Consider the following 12,515-nt stretch of genomic DNA (forward strand, 5'->3'; position numbering starts at 1 on the left):
ATTAGTGAACTCTTTTTGGCCACAAGATTAGATATTTCCTTCTTTTTTTTGAGTTGGAGTCTCACTCCGTCGCCCAGACTAGAGTGCAGTGGCATGCTCATGGCTACCCAGCCTTGACCTCCTGGGCACAGGTGATCCGTCTACCTCAGCCTTCCAAATAGGTGAAACTACAGGTGTGCACTACCTTCCTAAAGTGCTGGGATTATAAGCTTGTATCACCGCGCCTGCCCCCTCCCCCTTTTTCTGAGTTGGGGGTCTCACTCTGTTCACAATGATCATGGCTCACATCTGCCTTGATCTCTCCTAAAGCTAAATGGTAGTCTCATCTCAGCTAATCTCCCCCCACCAGAAGACCTCTTTTTATCCTGATTAGCCATCTTCTCTTCAGCAATGACAGTGTTTTCCTCTAATTAGCTCTATATGGTCTATCTTTAAGTATTCAGGTCAATACTCAAGTGATCCTTCCTGAGTAGCTGGGACTACCGTTGTGTATCACCACACCCAGTTTTTTTTTTTTTTAATTTTTGTAGAAACCAGGTGTCGCTATGTTGCCCAGGCTGGTCTCAACCTCTTGGACTCAAGCAATCTGCTTTCCTCAATCTCCCAAAGTGATGGGATTACAAGTGTGATCCACTGTGCCTGGCCAGATTAGATATTTCAATGTGGTCTTCTTGAATATTTTTATGTCCCTGTCTTCTTCACCTTCTAACCAAACTCTCAATATTTGCTTTTTCCACCTCTAATGCTTAGTGCTAAGCTAAATCAGAGGAAAAACAGCTCCCATCTCCACTCTTTCGCCTCCATTTCAAACAATAATTCACTGTAATAATTACTGATATGACCTCCTTCATCTATACTCATTTTCTCTAATTTCACTTTTTCGCCGAGCTACTCACTGCTCTTACAAATAAGAGGAAGACACAGCCCACCTCTCTTAAAGCTAAAATGTAACCTCCTCACAGCTAACCTCCCACCACCTTAAGGCCTCTTTTTAGCCTATTGATTAGCCACCTTCTCTTCTGTACTGTCAATCTCTTCCTTTCAATTAGCTTCATATGTTCTGTCTTTAAATATTCAAGTCTCTTCCTTGCATAAAAGCAATGCCTTCTAAAATACCACCCATCTAGTTAGCATCTTTTCTCTTCACTTTTATTTGTGAATGTTTTGACTGAGTAGTCAATGACTGCTGCATCTGTATCCTTGACATTTCCTCATTAATCCTAAAAATCTGGTTTCCATTCTGCACCTTTCTATGAAAGCTACATTTTTAAAGATCACCAGAGATGTTGCCTAATCTAAAAGCTTTTCTCAGATCTTTTGCTTTTTAATTTCCAATTCATAATTTCTTCTCCATTCCAACTGTTGCTTTTCTGGTCTAGGCCAACTTATTTGCACTTGCCAGTGATGGTGTGCTAGAAATGCTTTCTAAATGGTTCTAACTGCAGTTGAATCTATTATCAAATTACTCTTCTTAAAATACTATAATCAAGTTACATCTTTGTCAAAGAATCTATACTTCTCTGCTACTGACCACATCCTCATCAAGGCTAAACTCTTCTTTCAGGGTTTTAGGCACAATTAACCAAGCTTACCTGTATCTGTAAACCTCAGTTGAATCCTTGCTGTCCCCTTCCCGTCCAGCCCCTACAAACCATGCTAATCTCTGCCTCTAGTCCTTGTTCAATCTGTATCCTTTTTAGTACTGATGCTCCCCTGCATTTATCTAAATTTAAGTCATCCTTCAAAGTCAAGAATGTCCCATATCCTTTTTATGAAGCTTGTACCAGCTCACAATAATTTCTATTTCTAATTGCTATCTTTACCTCTGCATCTACTTAGTGCCGGGTTTGTTCACTTAACATTTCATGTGTGAATACCTGCATATATTATTGCCATGTATCCAGCACAAGGAGGTACACAGTAGGTACTCATTCAAATAGAGATATAGCACTAAGAGCAGAAGGACTAGCATGATACCAGATAATTTGACTTTGGTCAGTTCTATAGAATAAAGACATCCATATCACTGTGTGGACTCATCATGCCTTTATTTTTTTTCCCTTATGCTACCCTAAGAGACTGGCCATTTCTTTATAAAATAATTAAAAAGAAATAGTTATTGTATTTGCAATTGTATGATACCCATCTCTTTTTTTGTTGTTGTTGTTGAGTTGGAGTCTCACTCGGTCACCCAGACTGGAGTGCAGTGGCCGCTCCCGGCCACCACAGCCTCGCCTGCTGGGCTCCAGCGATCCTTCCGCCTCAGCCTTCCAAGTAGCTGAAATTACAGGCATGCGCTACCACGTCCGGTTGATTTTTTGATTTATTGTAGAGATGAGGTCTCGCTGCCCAGGCGGGTCTCGAACCCGCGGGCTCAGGCAATCCACTCACCTCAGCCTCCCAAAGGCACGGGATTACAGGCTGAGCCACCGAGCCTGGCTGATACCCATCTCTTAAAGTAAATTTAGGAAAACGTCATGAGTAATCAAACAAACCAATCCAAAACCTTAAAACTCAACAGGATAAAATGTTCTTTAGTTTATATATAAACAAAAACTACTTGGCGGACTTCATTTTGTAAAGTTTCAATGCACCTGCAATTTGTTCCTTTCTCTTGGTTATCTGAGGCAATGCCTCCGTGGGAGTACTTCCCTATGGACTTATGTCACAGCAGAAGAGCTCTGGCAGTTTTGAAGATGCTTGGAATATCATACAAATAGGATACATGTCAACAGAAATGTGCAAAGACAAAATGCATTAAAGTTTTTCTTTTTCTTTCTTTTTTTTTTTTTTAGGAACACGTGTATTGAAGGCTCTACTTAATTCCTAGGATGTTAGGTAAAGAGTAAGAGATATAAGCATACACATGCATAAATTAGAATAATGAATGTATCTTTCCTATTAAGGTTTTTCATCTCTCTCCAAATTATCATATATTTAAAACTTAAAGTCTAAGTACCCTTTGTTGCCACTGTCAGAGAATTTATTGACAAATAAAACAAAGTGAGTCTAGACTACTATGGTGGGTTCTTGTGATTAAAATATATTAAGAGCTGAGGTGATAGAAATAATGTGAAATGAAACTTTCATTAGACTTTATCCTTGATGATAAGGTGTATATTTACTCCTCCTTGTATCTTTCAAGATCTAGTTCAAGCCACTACAGAATAGGTAGTATTCAAATCTTTAATTAATGCTTTCTGAAATAAGGGAGAATATACAAAATACCACCTGGAAAAACAAAATGCAACAGTAAAACGAAAAGGAAAGTATACTTAATCAGAAAATATATTCTAATGGAATCCTTAAGAAAATAAAGAGGCACTTGGCATTCATCATACAACTAAAATCATTCAATGGCAGGTGTCTGCTTTCCACAGTAGCACTAGAAACATTTGAAGGCAGCAGTTCTTTTTTTGTTGTTATTGTTGTTGTGAGGGGGAGTGGTTTCCCCAAACACTTTATAAATCTAATAATTATAGATTGTCTCCCAGGAAAAAAATGAACATATGTATAAAAACACAAAACCACAGTTTTGCATATATTTTCAAAGGTTTTAGACTCCAGGTTAAACATTCCTGTGTTAAGAAAAACCTCTAAAGGTTAAGGATGTAGAAGTATATAAAGTTCCCCTTGTGCATGATTGATCAACAAACAAACTTGATGCTTTTTAAGAATTTCTCATTCTTCCATTATTTTGGTTTTAACTTGTTTGCAATGTGAGGTGGTAGTTCTTTTATGGGTAGTGTAAATTCTTCTGTGCTTTAGTATAAAATTATGACTATTATTTTAAGCCTTCAGTTTTTTAAAGCCATATTAAATAAAATATTAAGCAAGCAAAAAGGTGAGGCTAATAAGGTCTAGAATTACAAAGTGAGTTTAAAAGATCATCTTTAGTCATTCTATGCAAAAATTTAGAAATTGACATCTCATTGTTCAAGAAATATTTTCCTGATTTACAGTGAGCTTGTAAGCAGGATGAGAAGCAGTAGGAAGGAAGACGGTTTTAGGATTCTATTCAGGGATCTGGCAAGTCTGAGCAAACTACCTAAAAAGGTTTTCTGCACTATGTATCAGAAAGGACAGAGAAATCTACCAGGAAGGAAACCTTGTTTAACAGGCATTACCTCTCCACACTGAGGAGTGAATAACAAGAGATAACCACCTTCCAAAGCTCTGTAAGAAGATTCAAATGATAAAAGGTTTACACTGAAGGCTGGAGAAAGCTACTAGCTAGCAAGCTAATTACAATGAGCCAGAGTTTGTCAACAAAGCCCATGAGCCTTAGCCTCACAGGAGACATACATCTTGACCTCTTACAGCAAAAATGAAAACCATAATTAAATTAAGCTATCATAAAAGATTGATGTTTAATAATTCTACAATATTTTACTGGTATTTTCTAAATTGGTCATCTTCTTATGATGCTGTCTTAAGATCACTTCTAAATTGAAATTAGAGACTGATATTTATGCCAAATTTTACAAATGTAACTTAAATGGCCAATTAGCTGCTTCTGTACCCTCAGTTAACCCACTGTACCTCAGGTAAAACCATTTAATTTGTCACATTATATCCAGCAGAAAGTAAGCAGATTTTATACAGAGCGGTAACCTTGAAAACACAAACTCCAATGACATTAAGTATAATCTCCTAATAATGTTTTATTATTATTATTTTAAATTTCTAGGCTTCTTTTTTGATTTTCACACTACTTTCATATTTTTTTAGACAAATTAAGGCATACCTTTCATCACAATTGCTTTTTGAAATCTCAAGAGGAGGTGTGATTTTCTCTTTCTTACAAGATGTTTCATTTAGGCAGAATATGGTCATGTTTTCTGAATCGGCTTTTGTCTACTGCTCAGAACTGAGTTATTTTCTTTTATTATCAGTTTTAAAACTATTTCAAGAAATTCTGTATTATCAAAAACATCTCTTCACATTATGACCTAATAAAGTACTTCATCCTCTTGATTAACTAAAGTTACCTATTACAACTTAGGCGGTCTAAGTTGAGAGGATACTCAATCTCTTCCCTTCTGCCTTAGTCTCTCATTCTGGTCAGGTACTTATAATATTATTTTATTATCACATTTTAATTATTAAACAATGAAATTTCCAAACAGATATCCCACAGAAATGCTGCTTGTTCAGTAAAAATGTTACACTACTATGATTGTTACTCACATAAAATGTTTACCCCATATTCAAGTTTCTGATGTCAACTATAAGCTGAAATTCTGTTTTTGAGGCATCTCCTGGTGTACTAGGCAGTGCATTAGGAAAAAGATTATATTGCATTTAGGCAATGATAACTATCTTTTAACCATCTATGTATAATTAACAACCGTTCAAAAAGAAAGTGCAAATGTGCAAAAGAGAACACAATAGTTTCTACATAGGTAATGCATAATAATAAAGTATATAAATTCAGACAACTAAAAACAATTGCTGACAACATCCTTCTGAGCATTAAATGACGCCACCAATTTTGTTTTATATGAACTCTTCTCAAGTATTCAAAGAATGCAATAGACATTAACTTCTTAATTTTCAAATATTTCAGGAGATTTAGGACAGTACCTTACTTTTTTTCACAAAGCAGAAAACAAAGAACTACCATTACTTTTGCATATTTTCAATAATAGAGCCAAAATAACAATTCTAGCTAATCTCCTCTGGGATCTTAGTACTACAAGTTTATTTATATGAGTTAAAAATAGTATCACTCATGAAGAACAATGCCAAACTTATTATGCTAATAAATTATGTTAAAGGCCTAATGAAAAAATACTTCAGTATCTATGAGGTAACACGCTAGCTGTAGGTATGAGGAACGCTTATATCGGCTCTTTTGGGAGTATACATTAAATGCAAAATAAGAAAGGAATCATGCAAACATCCGGTTGCCCATGCAAGCACCCCAGAGTCTAATCCTCTCCTCTCAGTCTGCTGTCAGGCCACAGTAGTGTGGAGACTTGTAGGCTGCTGTCCTTGTTGTAATGAATGAGAAGAGGCTGACAGTGGCATGGTCGAAACCTTCACCTCTTCTTCCCCTGTGGAAAAGTCAGTCATGGTCTAGTTATGGGTGACTAGATTTGTTAACAGTCCCTTTAAAATGACTTCAATATTTGGAATACTGATACATATATAAATACATGCTTAATGTTTGGAATGTGGGTGCGAAACAAGACATGAATTTTGAAATATAAACTTATCAAGTACCTAGACAGTAGTTATACTCTAAACACACCCTTAATTTTAATACTATGTCAGAGAGAAGAACAAATATAATAGATTTATAAATATATTACCAAAAAAAAAAAAAAGACCAAGCCAACTGGACTCTCCTTATAAATTCAGGTACTCCTAATAGTAAATAGTATTTTGTGAAAAAATTAAATCTTAATTTACAGAAGTGAAAACTAATTTTTAAAAGAGAAAAGGTACAAATTCATGTTTTAAAAGCATAAACTATGTATTAGAAAAAATGAAATAACAAATATAGATATTAACTTAGTAAGTTAACATATAGCATCTGAAAATTCAATGTATACTTCTGAAGTAATTGGAAAATAGTAAAATGCTAACAATACAATGATCTAATTGACTGAAAAGTGAGATGACTACTTCTAGGTCAGAGAACTATACATAAATGAGATCAGTTCTGACAACTATTTGACTAAAAATGACTGGTTTCACATGTGAGTCAAAATTCAATCAAGTCACTTAAAATAGTTAACAAAGAGGAAAAAAAAGTTAAAGAAAAATGCAGTGTCATAAGTAACGTTTCAATCAACAACAAAAAGAAAAAAATCCAATCCTAAACAGTTTCAAATATTTTTCGAGGTATATTTTGAAACAATAATGTTTACAGACTTAGAATTACTATCACTTGGTTTCCAAATAATTTTTAGCATTATGGAATAATACTAAAAACAACTTGGCAGAGAGTTCTCTGAAAAACAAATCTGCAAAATTACACTCAGAAAGATAACTGACAAAATGCTGAGTCTTTCAATCCACAAAACAGGTTATTTCATAGTTTCTCAGTAAATTGGCAGAGATCCTTATAAATCCCAAGTACATAGCAATGAGGTTGTATAAAGCAAGTTTTGGACTAGAGTTCTTCTTGGTGAGAACATGATACTAATAAGGACTAAGCAAAAGACTGATTTGTATCAAGTCATTAAACTTCTATTTTGTAACTATACACCATATATTCTTGAGCTGGGCTGATTTGACTCATGAATAGATACTGTTGATAAAAATGGACTTGCAAGTATGTGAGAGCAAAAATCAATTACCCCGGGAAGAAAGCCAAATTAAAGCACATGCCAGTGATATTTACTTATGAAGGAAAGCATCATTGTTGTAGTGCAAAAACACTATTCCGTTACTGAATTTGAGATCTGGGTTAATTCCATTACTAATTGAATGTGTGTGTGATCTTTTGACAAATTATTCAAGCTTTCTGTAACACAGTTTTGCCTTTCCTAAAATGAAGGAATTGGACAAGATAAGTCACTTTTTAGAACAAATGCACATGGTTCCAATAATTTAAAAGGTTTCAATGGACTTGCTATAACTGCCTACTAATCATATTTTCCTTCAAGGATGTTTATTTCAAAAATCCTTCTAAACTTAGCAAACCAAATATGCAGCCCAGAAAATGCTGCTAAAAAAGAGTTCGCCTAATTAAGAAAAGAATATATTTTAAACACAAAAATGTTTTAAATTAGACAAAGGAAATAGAAGCTGCATTTCTGTCAAACCTCTGGCAACTGTTCTTCCCATGATAGGTTTCAGATATACCAATTTTTAATAACTAACTGAAACAAACCAAGAATAAAAATTAAAATACAAATATACAATAGACACTATCTGTATGACATGGAGCTGACTGCCACCTCTCATTTGCAATTACTGATCAAGAACCCTATTTTACTCTACATATCTAATGAAAAAATATATGTGCCTTTCCCAGTGTAGAATTTGTTTAAAATACTGTCTAAGTATATTAAAGCAGCAGATTCCATTGAAACAGTATGCACTCCCCATTACTGAAGCATTTAATGAATAGCTACCCTGTGTATCATGACAATCACTGGAGGATATAGTTGACCCTCTTTCAATAGATTAATGCAAGTACAACTAAGTTAAAACTGTGAGTAGTGGTTGCAGATATTACCTAGTTATTAAATTGCTTCAAATTAGACAAAGCTAGGATGTATATAGTTTACGTGATTTTTACTTTTTGTCATTTCTAATAGTTACTAAAAATCCTAAATCACCTAGCCACAATTATACAACTATTCTGCACTGAAGCTGGGTACATTCCAGATTCCTGAGGTATCTGCCAAGTATTTATAAGTCATGAGAGGATTCTTATGTTACTCTTGACAGTTTTAATTATTTTGGTACATTAAAACTAACATTTCTCTAGTCATCAGAGCCTTAAAAATAACCTATAAATAAGTTTAACTATAAATTACCATTTAAACACTAAACAAGTCTGTGTAGCCAAAAGTGAAAATGTGGAACTCTCTCCATTTCCCACCAAATACAATGATTCAGAACCTAAAGTTGGTGACTTAATTTTTTGGGGAGGATTTGGGGGGGAGGGGGAGGCAAGGGTCTCACTCTGTCACCCAAGCTGGAGTGCAGTGGCACAATCATGGCTCACTGTAGCCTCAATCTCCTGGGCTCAGGCAATCCTTCCACCTCAGCCTCCCAAGTAGCTGGGACTACAGGTGCACACCACATCTGGCTAATTTTTTATAGAGACAAACTCTTGCTATGTTGCCTAGGCTGGACTCAAACACCTAGGCTCAAACAATCCTCCTACCTTGGCCTCCCAAAGTGTTGGGATTATAGGCTGAGCTGCGGCACTGGTCTAGTGACTTAATTTTTAGCATCTCTGAAAAAAAAGGTTTTAAATGCTCTATGGGTGAGCATATGGTAAAATTTTAAAACTAAACTAAATACAACCCACAAAAATAGGACCATAATTTAGTACATTATTTTAATAAAGTAATATTTACTTTAGATGAAGATTTCAAATGACTAACAAGAAGACAACTACACTCACAAATCAGCAATTTCTCATTACCAGTGTGACACTTCCAGAACAACTACTCATTTGAAATATTTGGATTAAAACTGTTCTTTAGTGCTAAGGAACAGTATGATGACTATGAAGATAATTTATCAAAGGTGATCATGTAACAAGTCAAAAGTACAAACTGAAGACAGCTAAGAACTAGAGTCCCACAAAGGCATCCTACTTCCTATCATACCAAGTCTACACTGTTTGCCTCATTGTCAGAACTCCTATTTTCTCATCCATTAGATCTATACAATTTAAGAAGCATTGCCTGTTATAGAAGGCAGGTGTATTGCTTCTTAATGTAATGACATACTAATTTTGGCCTCTATACCTTATTCAGGAAGTTTCCATTAACATAAAAGGTCTTTCTCTTCCCCTGCTGCCAACTCAAATCCTAGGTACCATAGTAGGGATCAATTCCTACTTCTTCAGTGAAGTTACCCAAAAATCACAGGCTACAATTATGTCTCTCAGATTTCAATACCATGCATGTATATACCACTTTCACACACGATTTTAATTTGATCTCTTCAACCATATTGTAAAGTATCTGGAAACAGTACCCAAATTTTATACATGGCCTAGCTCATTTTTGGGCAAACAGGAATCCAAATACTCACTGTAATTGGTTTAATACTTTATTTTTAAATATTTAGAATATTTAGGAAACTGAACTTTAACTTTTAGATTAATAATCAGTTATAAGATACACTACTAGCAATTAAAATGCCACATGTCTAAATGACTAAAGCAGCAAAACATTCTAATATGCTATTGTGAATGGAAGAAAAAAAAAGGAGTATCAGGAACTGAATACTTACTGCTTCACAAGTGAATATCATACATAAGGAAAGGACTGAAAAATGTCACTCTGGATTACCTAACTACTATAATTGAATGAACAGATATCACGAGTCCCATCAATGTGCAAATCATCACATTAGGTGCTATCAAGCATATGTAAATTAACTTCACTGTATCAACTGTTAGCTTCACTATATCAACAGTCACAAACTATACTCTCTTTACTCTCTTAATCTAGCTACTTGTCTAAAACATAAAATGTTGTTGGTCCCAAGGGAAACAGAGGCAAAGAATTTTGATAGATCTCTGTAAATTCATCTGTCAACCTTGCTAAAATCAAAAGGATGAATGCCATGCTGCTAACAGCACACTATTACAATTACACTGCACCATGCCATACCTTAAAGACTATGACAGAGGATAAAAATAAATTGCATGTATTATGTGAAGAACTATTCTAATAGAGAAACGATTTTATTCTACTTGAGGCATCAGCATTCTATTCTACTTTTTGAAAGAATCAGAAGAGGAACAAATTCTTTCTTTCAAATCATCTCTAAAGCCCAAATTAAATGAAAACATTGTTAACAAAAATGATTTCCTTAGACCTTGGACACAGAAGACAGCTCATCTAAAAAACATCACACAGAATCTTAAAACCCAAAAGTTCTGAAACCTTCAAGGGTAGCAGTACAAAACCAGAAGTATTCTGGCATCAAACTTATATTACTTTACGTATATCTAATATTTTCCCCAGAAATAAAAACATGACATTAAATGGGAAAATATCTTTACTTGAACAGTTTCTTTTTCAAAGGTCTATGTGACATGACATGCTTGTGAAACATTAATAATCAGAGTTCTCAAATATTAAGTTATATATAACAGTTTGATGTATGCGTGTATACTCATGTATCAGTCAAAATAAGTAATTGCCCAAAGTAGTTAGACTGGCTTTATCCCTCATGCTCTCACTAATTATCATTTGTTTAAAAAAACAAACTTTTTAAAAGCCACTTTAGTTTTAGATTGTTAAATCAGAACTTTTACCATAATGTTGAACTTTACAGAACCATAATTTCTGAGCTCATTTTCTTCTTTTTGCATATATATGCCATATGAAAGTTTGATAACTATCCTATTAAGTAAAATGCTTCAAAACAATAACTAGGTATAATACTCCACCATCCTTATAAAGCTCAATATTACAAGGCATCTAATTAAAAATGATTATGACAGACTTTAATCATTTCTCATAGAAATTTGCAAGACTAATCATAAGTACTCTCTAGTATTCAACACTTCCCTCCCTATCCGCCCAACAACCTGAAAGCATGAGTTATTCATGAATTCTCAAAGGCTTTAAATGAACCTACCTGTTATAGGGATCCCTCCCAGACCTGTGTTGTGCTGTGGCGGGAGATTCAAGTCCAAGAAATTACTATTTGAGGTGGGGTTTGCTGTGTGGTTCAAGTGCATGATGCTATTGCGTGGAAAAGCCATCCAAGGATAGCGGGCTGCCTGGCCTGGAAAACTGAACGAATTATAAACTGCTCGGTGCTGCTGAAATTGAGGGAACCTCTGTGGCAAGACTGAAAAGGTACTATTGAGAGAGTTGGCATTTGTAGGTGCAGCAGGATGCAGGAATCCAGAGCCTGGACCTTTGGCAGTTGTAGTGTGTGAAGAGGAGTTCTGAAGAGATGTAGGTGAAAGGGAAGGTTGGTCTTGGACGGACAGTTCCTTCTCAATCAGGTCTGCTAAGGCTTTTCGAGTGACATCAAAGGGATCAAAACCCAAGTCATCCTCTGGTTGTTTAGAAGAACCGAAGCCAAATGCTGCTTGCCAGTCTGTAGAGGATGATACTGGAATTGTTTCTGTTGGGAATAAAAACAGTGAAGAATTTCAAATACACAACTAACTTTCAAACTTAATGAGTAGCCACACTAGTGAAAGTTAAACACATCATATTACAAGTTAAAACCAAGTATGTGCAAAATCTGTATGACTTTTAGCACATCGAGATTACATAATTACAAAAGGCCTTATATACCACTACTACTTTTTTTTTTTTTTTTTGAGTTGGGAGTCTCACTCTGTTGCCCAGGCTGGAAGGCAGTGACACACTCACGGCCACCCCAGCAACGACCTGCTGGGCTCCAGCAATCCTTCCGCCTCAGCCTTCCAAGTAGCCAGAACTACAGGTGCGTGCTACCACGCCCAGCTAATGTTTTTGGTTTACTGTAAAGCTGAGGTCTCGCCAAGTTGCCCGGACTGGTCTCAAATCCGCGGGCTCAGGCAATCCACTTGCCTCGGCCTCCCAAAAAGCTGGGATTACAGGCTGGGCCACCAAGCCCAGCCGGCCTTATATACTTCTAGCAGTAAGTTCATTCTTAAGTTACTAACTTCAAAAACTAAATGATATACAATTATTTTGCTAATCAAAGAAAAAAATTTGTACCCAAATTATACTATCATTCATAAATAAAACCAGCATAAGTCACTTAAATGAAAGAAAAAAAGAAATCTAACAGATTAATTAGTAAAGTTTATTTTAAATTGTGTTTATCAAAGTACAATTTTGAATATATGCTTCATATTG

The 12,515-nt window shown here is 35.3% G+C and overlaps 1 protein-coding gene across 6 annotated transcripts in view; it reads right to left on the bottom strand.

Moving 5' to 3' along the window:
- Positions 1-12,515, bottom strand: part of CNOT4 (CCR4-NOT transcription complex subunit 4) — a 151,485-nt gene that overhangs the window by 26,669 nt on the left and 112,301 nt on the right. For 4 of the 6 annotated variants that reach the window (XM_008053726.2, XM_008053725.2, XM_021710303.1 and 1 more), the window contains exon 10: positions 11,293-11,790. In XM_008053726.2, the coding sequence (XP_008051917.1) occupies positions 11,293-11,790 (498 nt within the window). Of the gene's footprint in view, positions 1-4,731; positions 6,060-11,292; positions 11,791-12,515 lie in introns of those variants that run through there. The other 2 variants (XM_008053728.2, XM_021710304.1) reach the window with 1 other exon arrangement.

The sequence above is a fragment of the Carlito syrichta genome, unplaced genomic scaffold (genome assembly GCF_000164805.1).
Source record: "Carlito syrichta isolate Samal-C Ts95f unplaced genomic scaffold, Tarsius_syrichta-2.0.1 Scaffold288411, whole genome shotgun sequence".
NCBI lineage: Eukaryota > Metazoa > Chordata > Mammalia > Primates > Tarsiidae > Carlito > Carlito syrichta.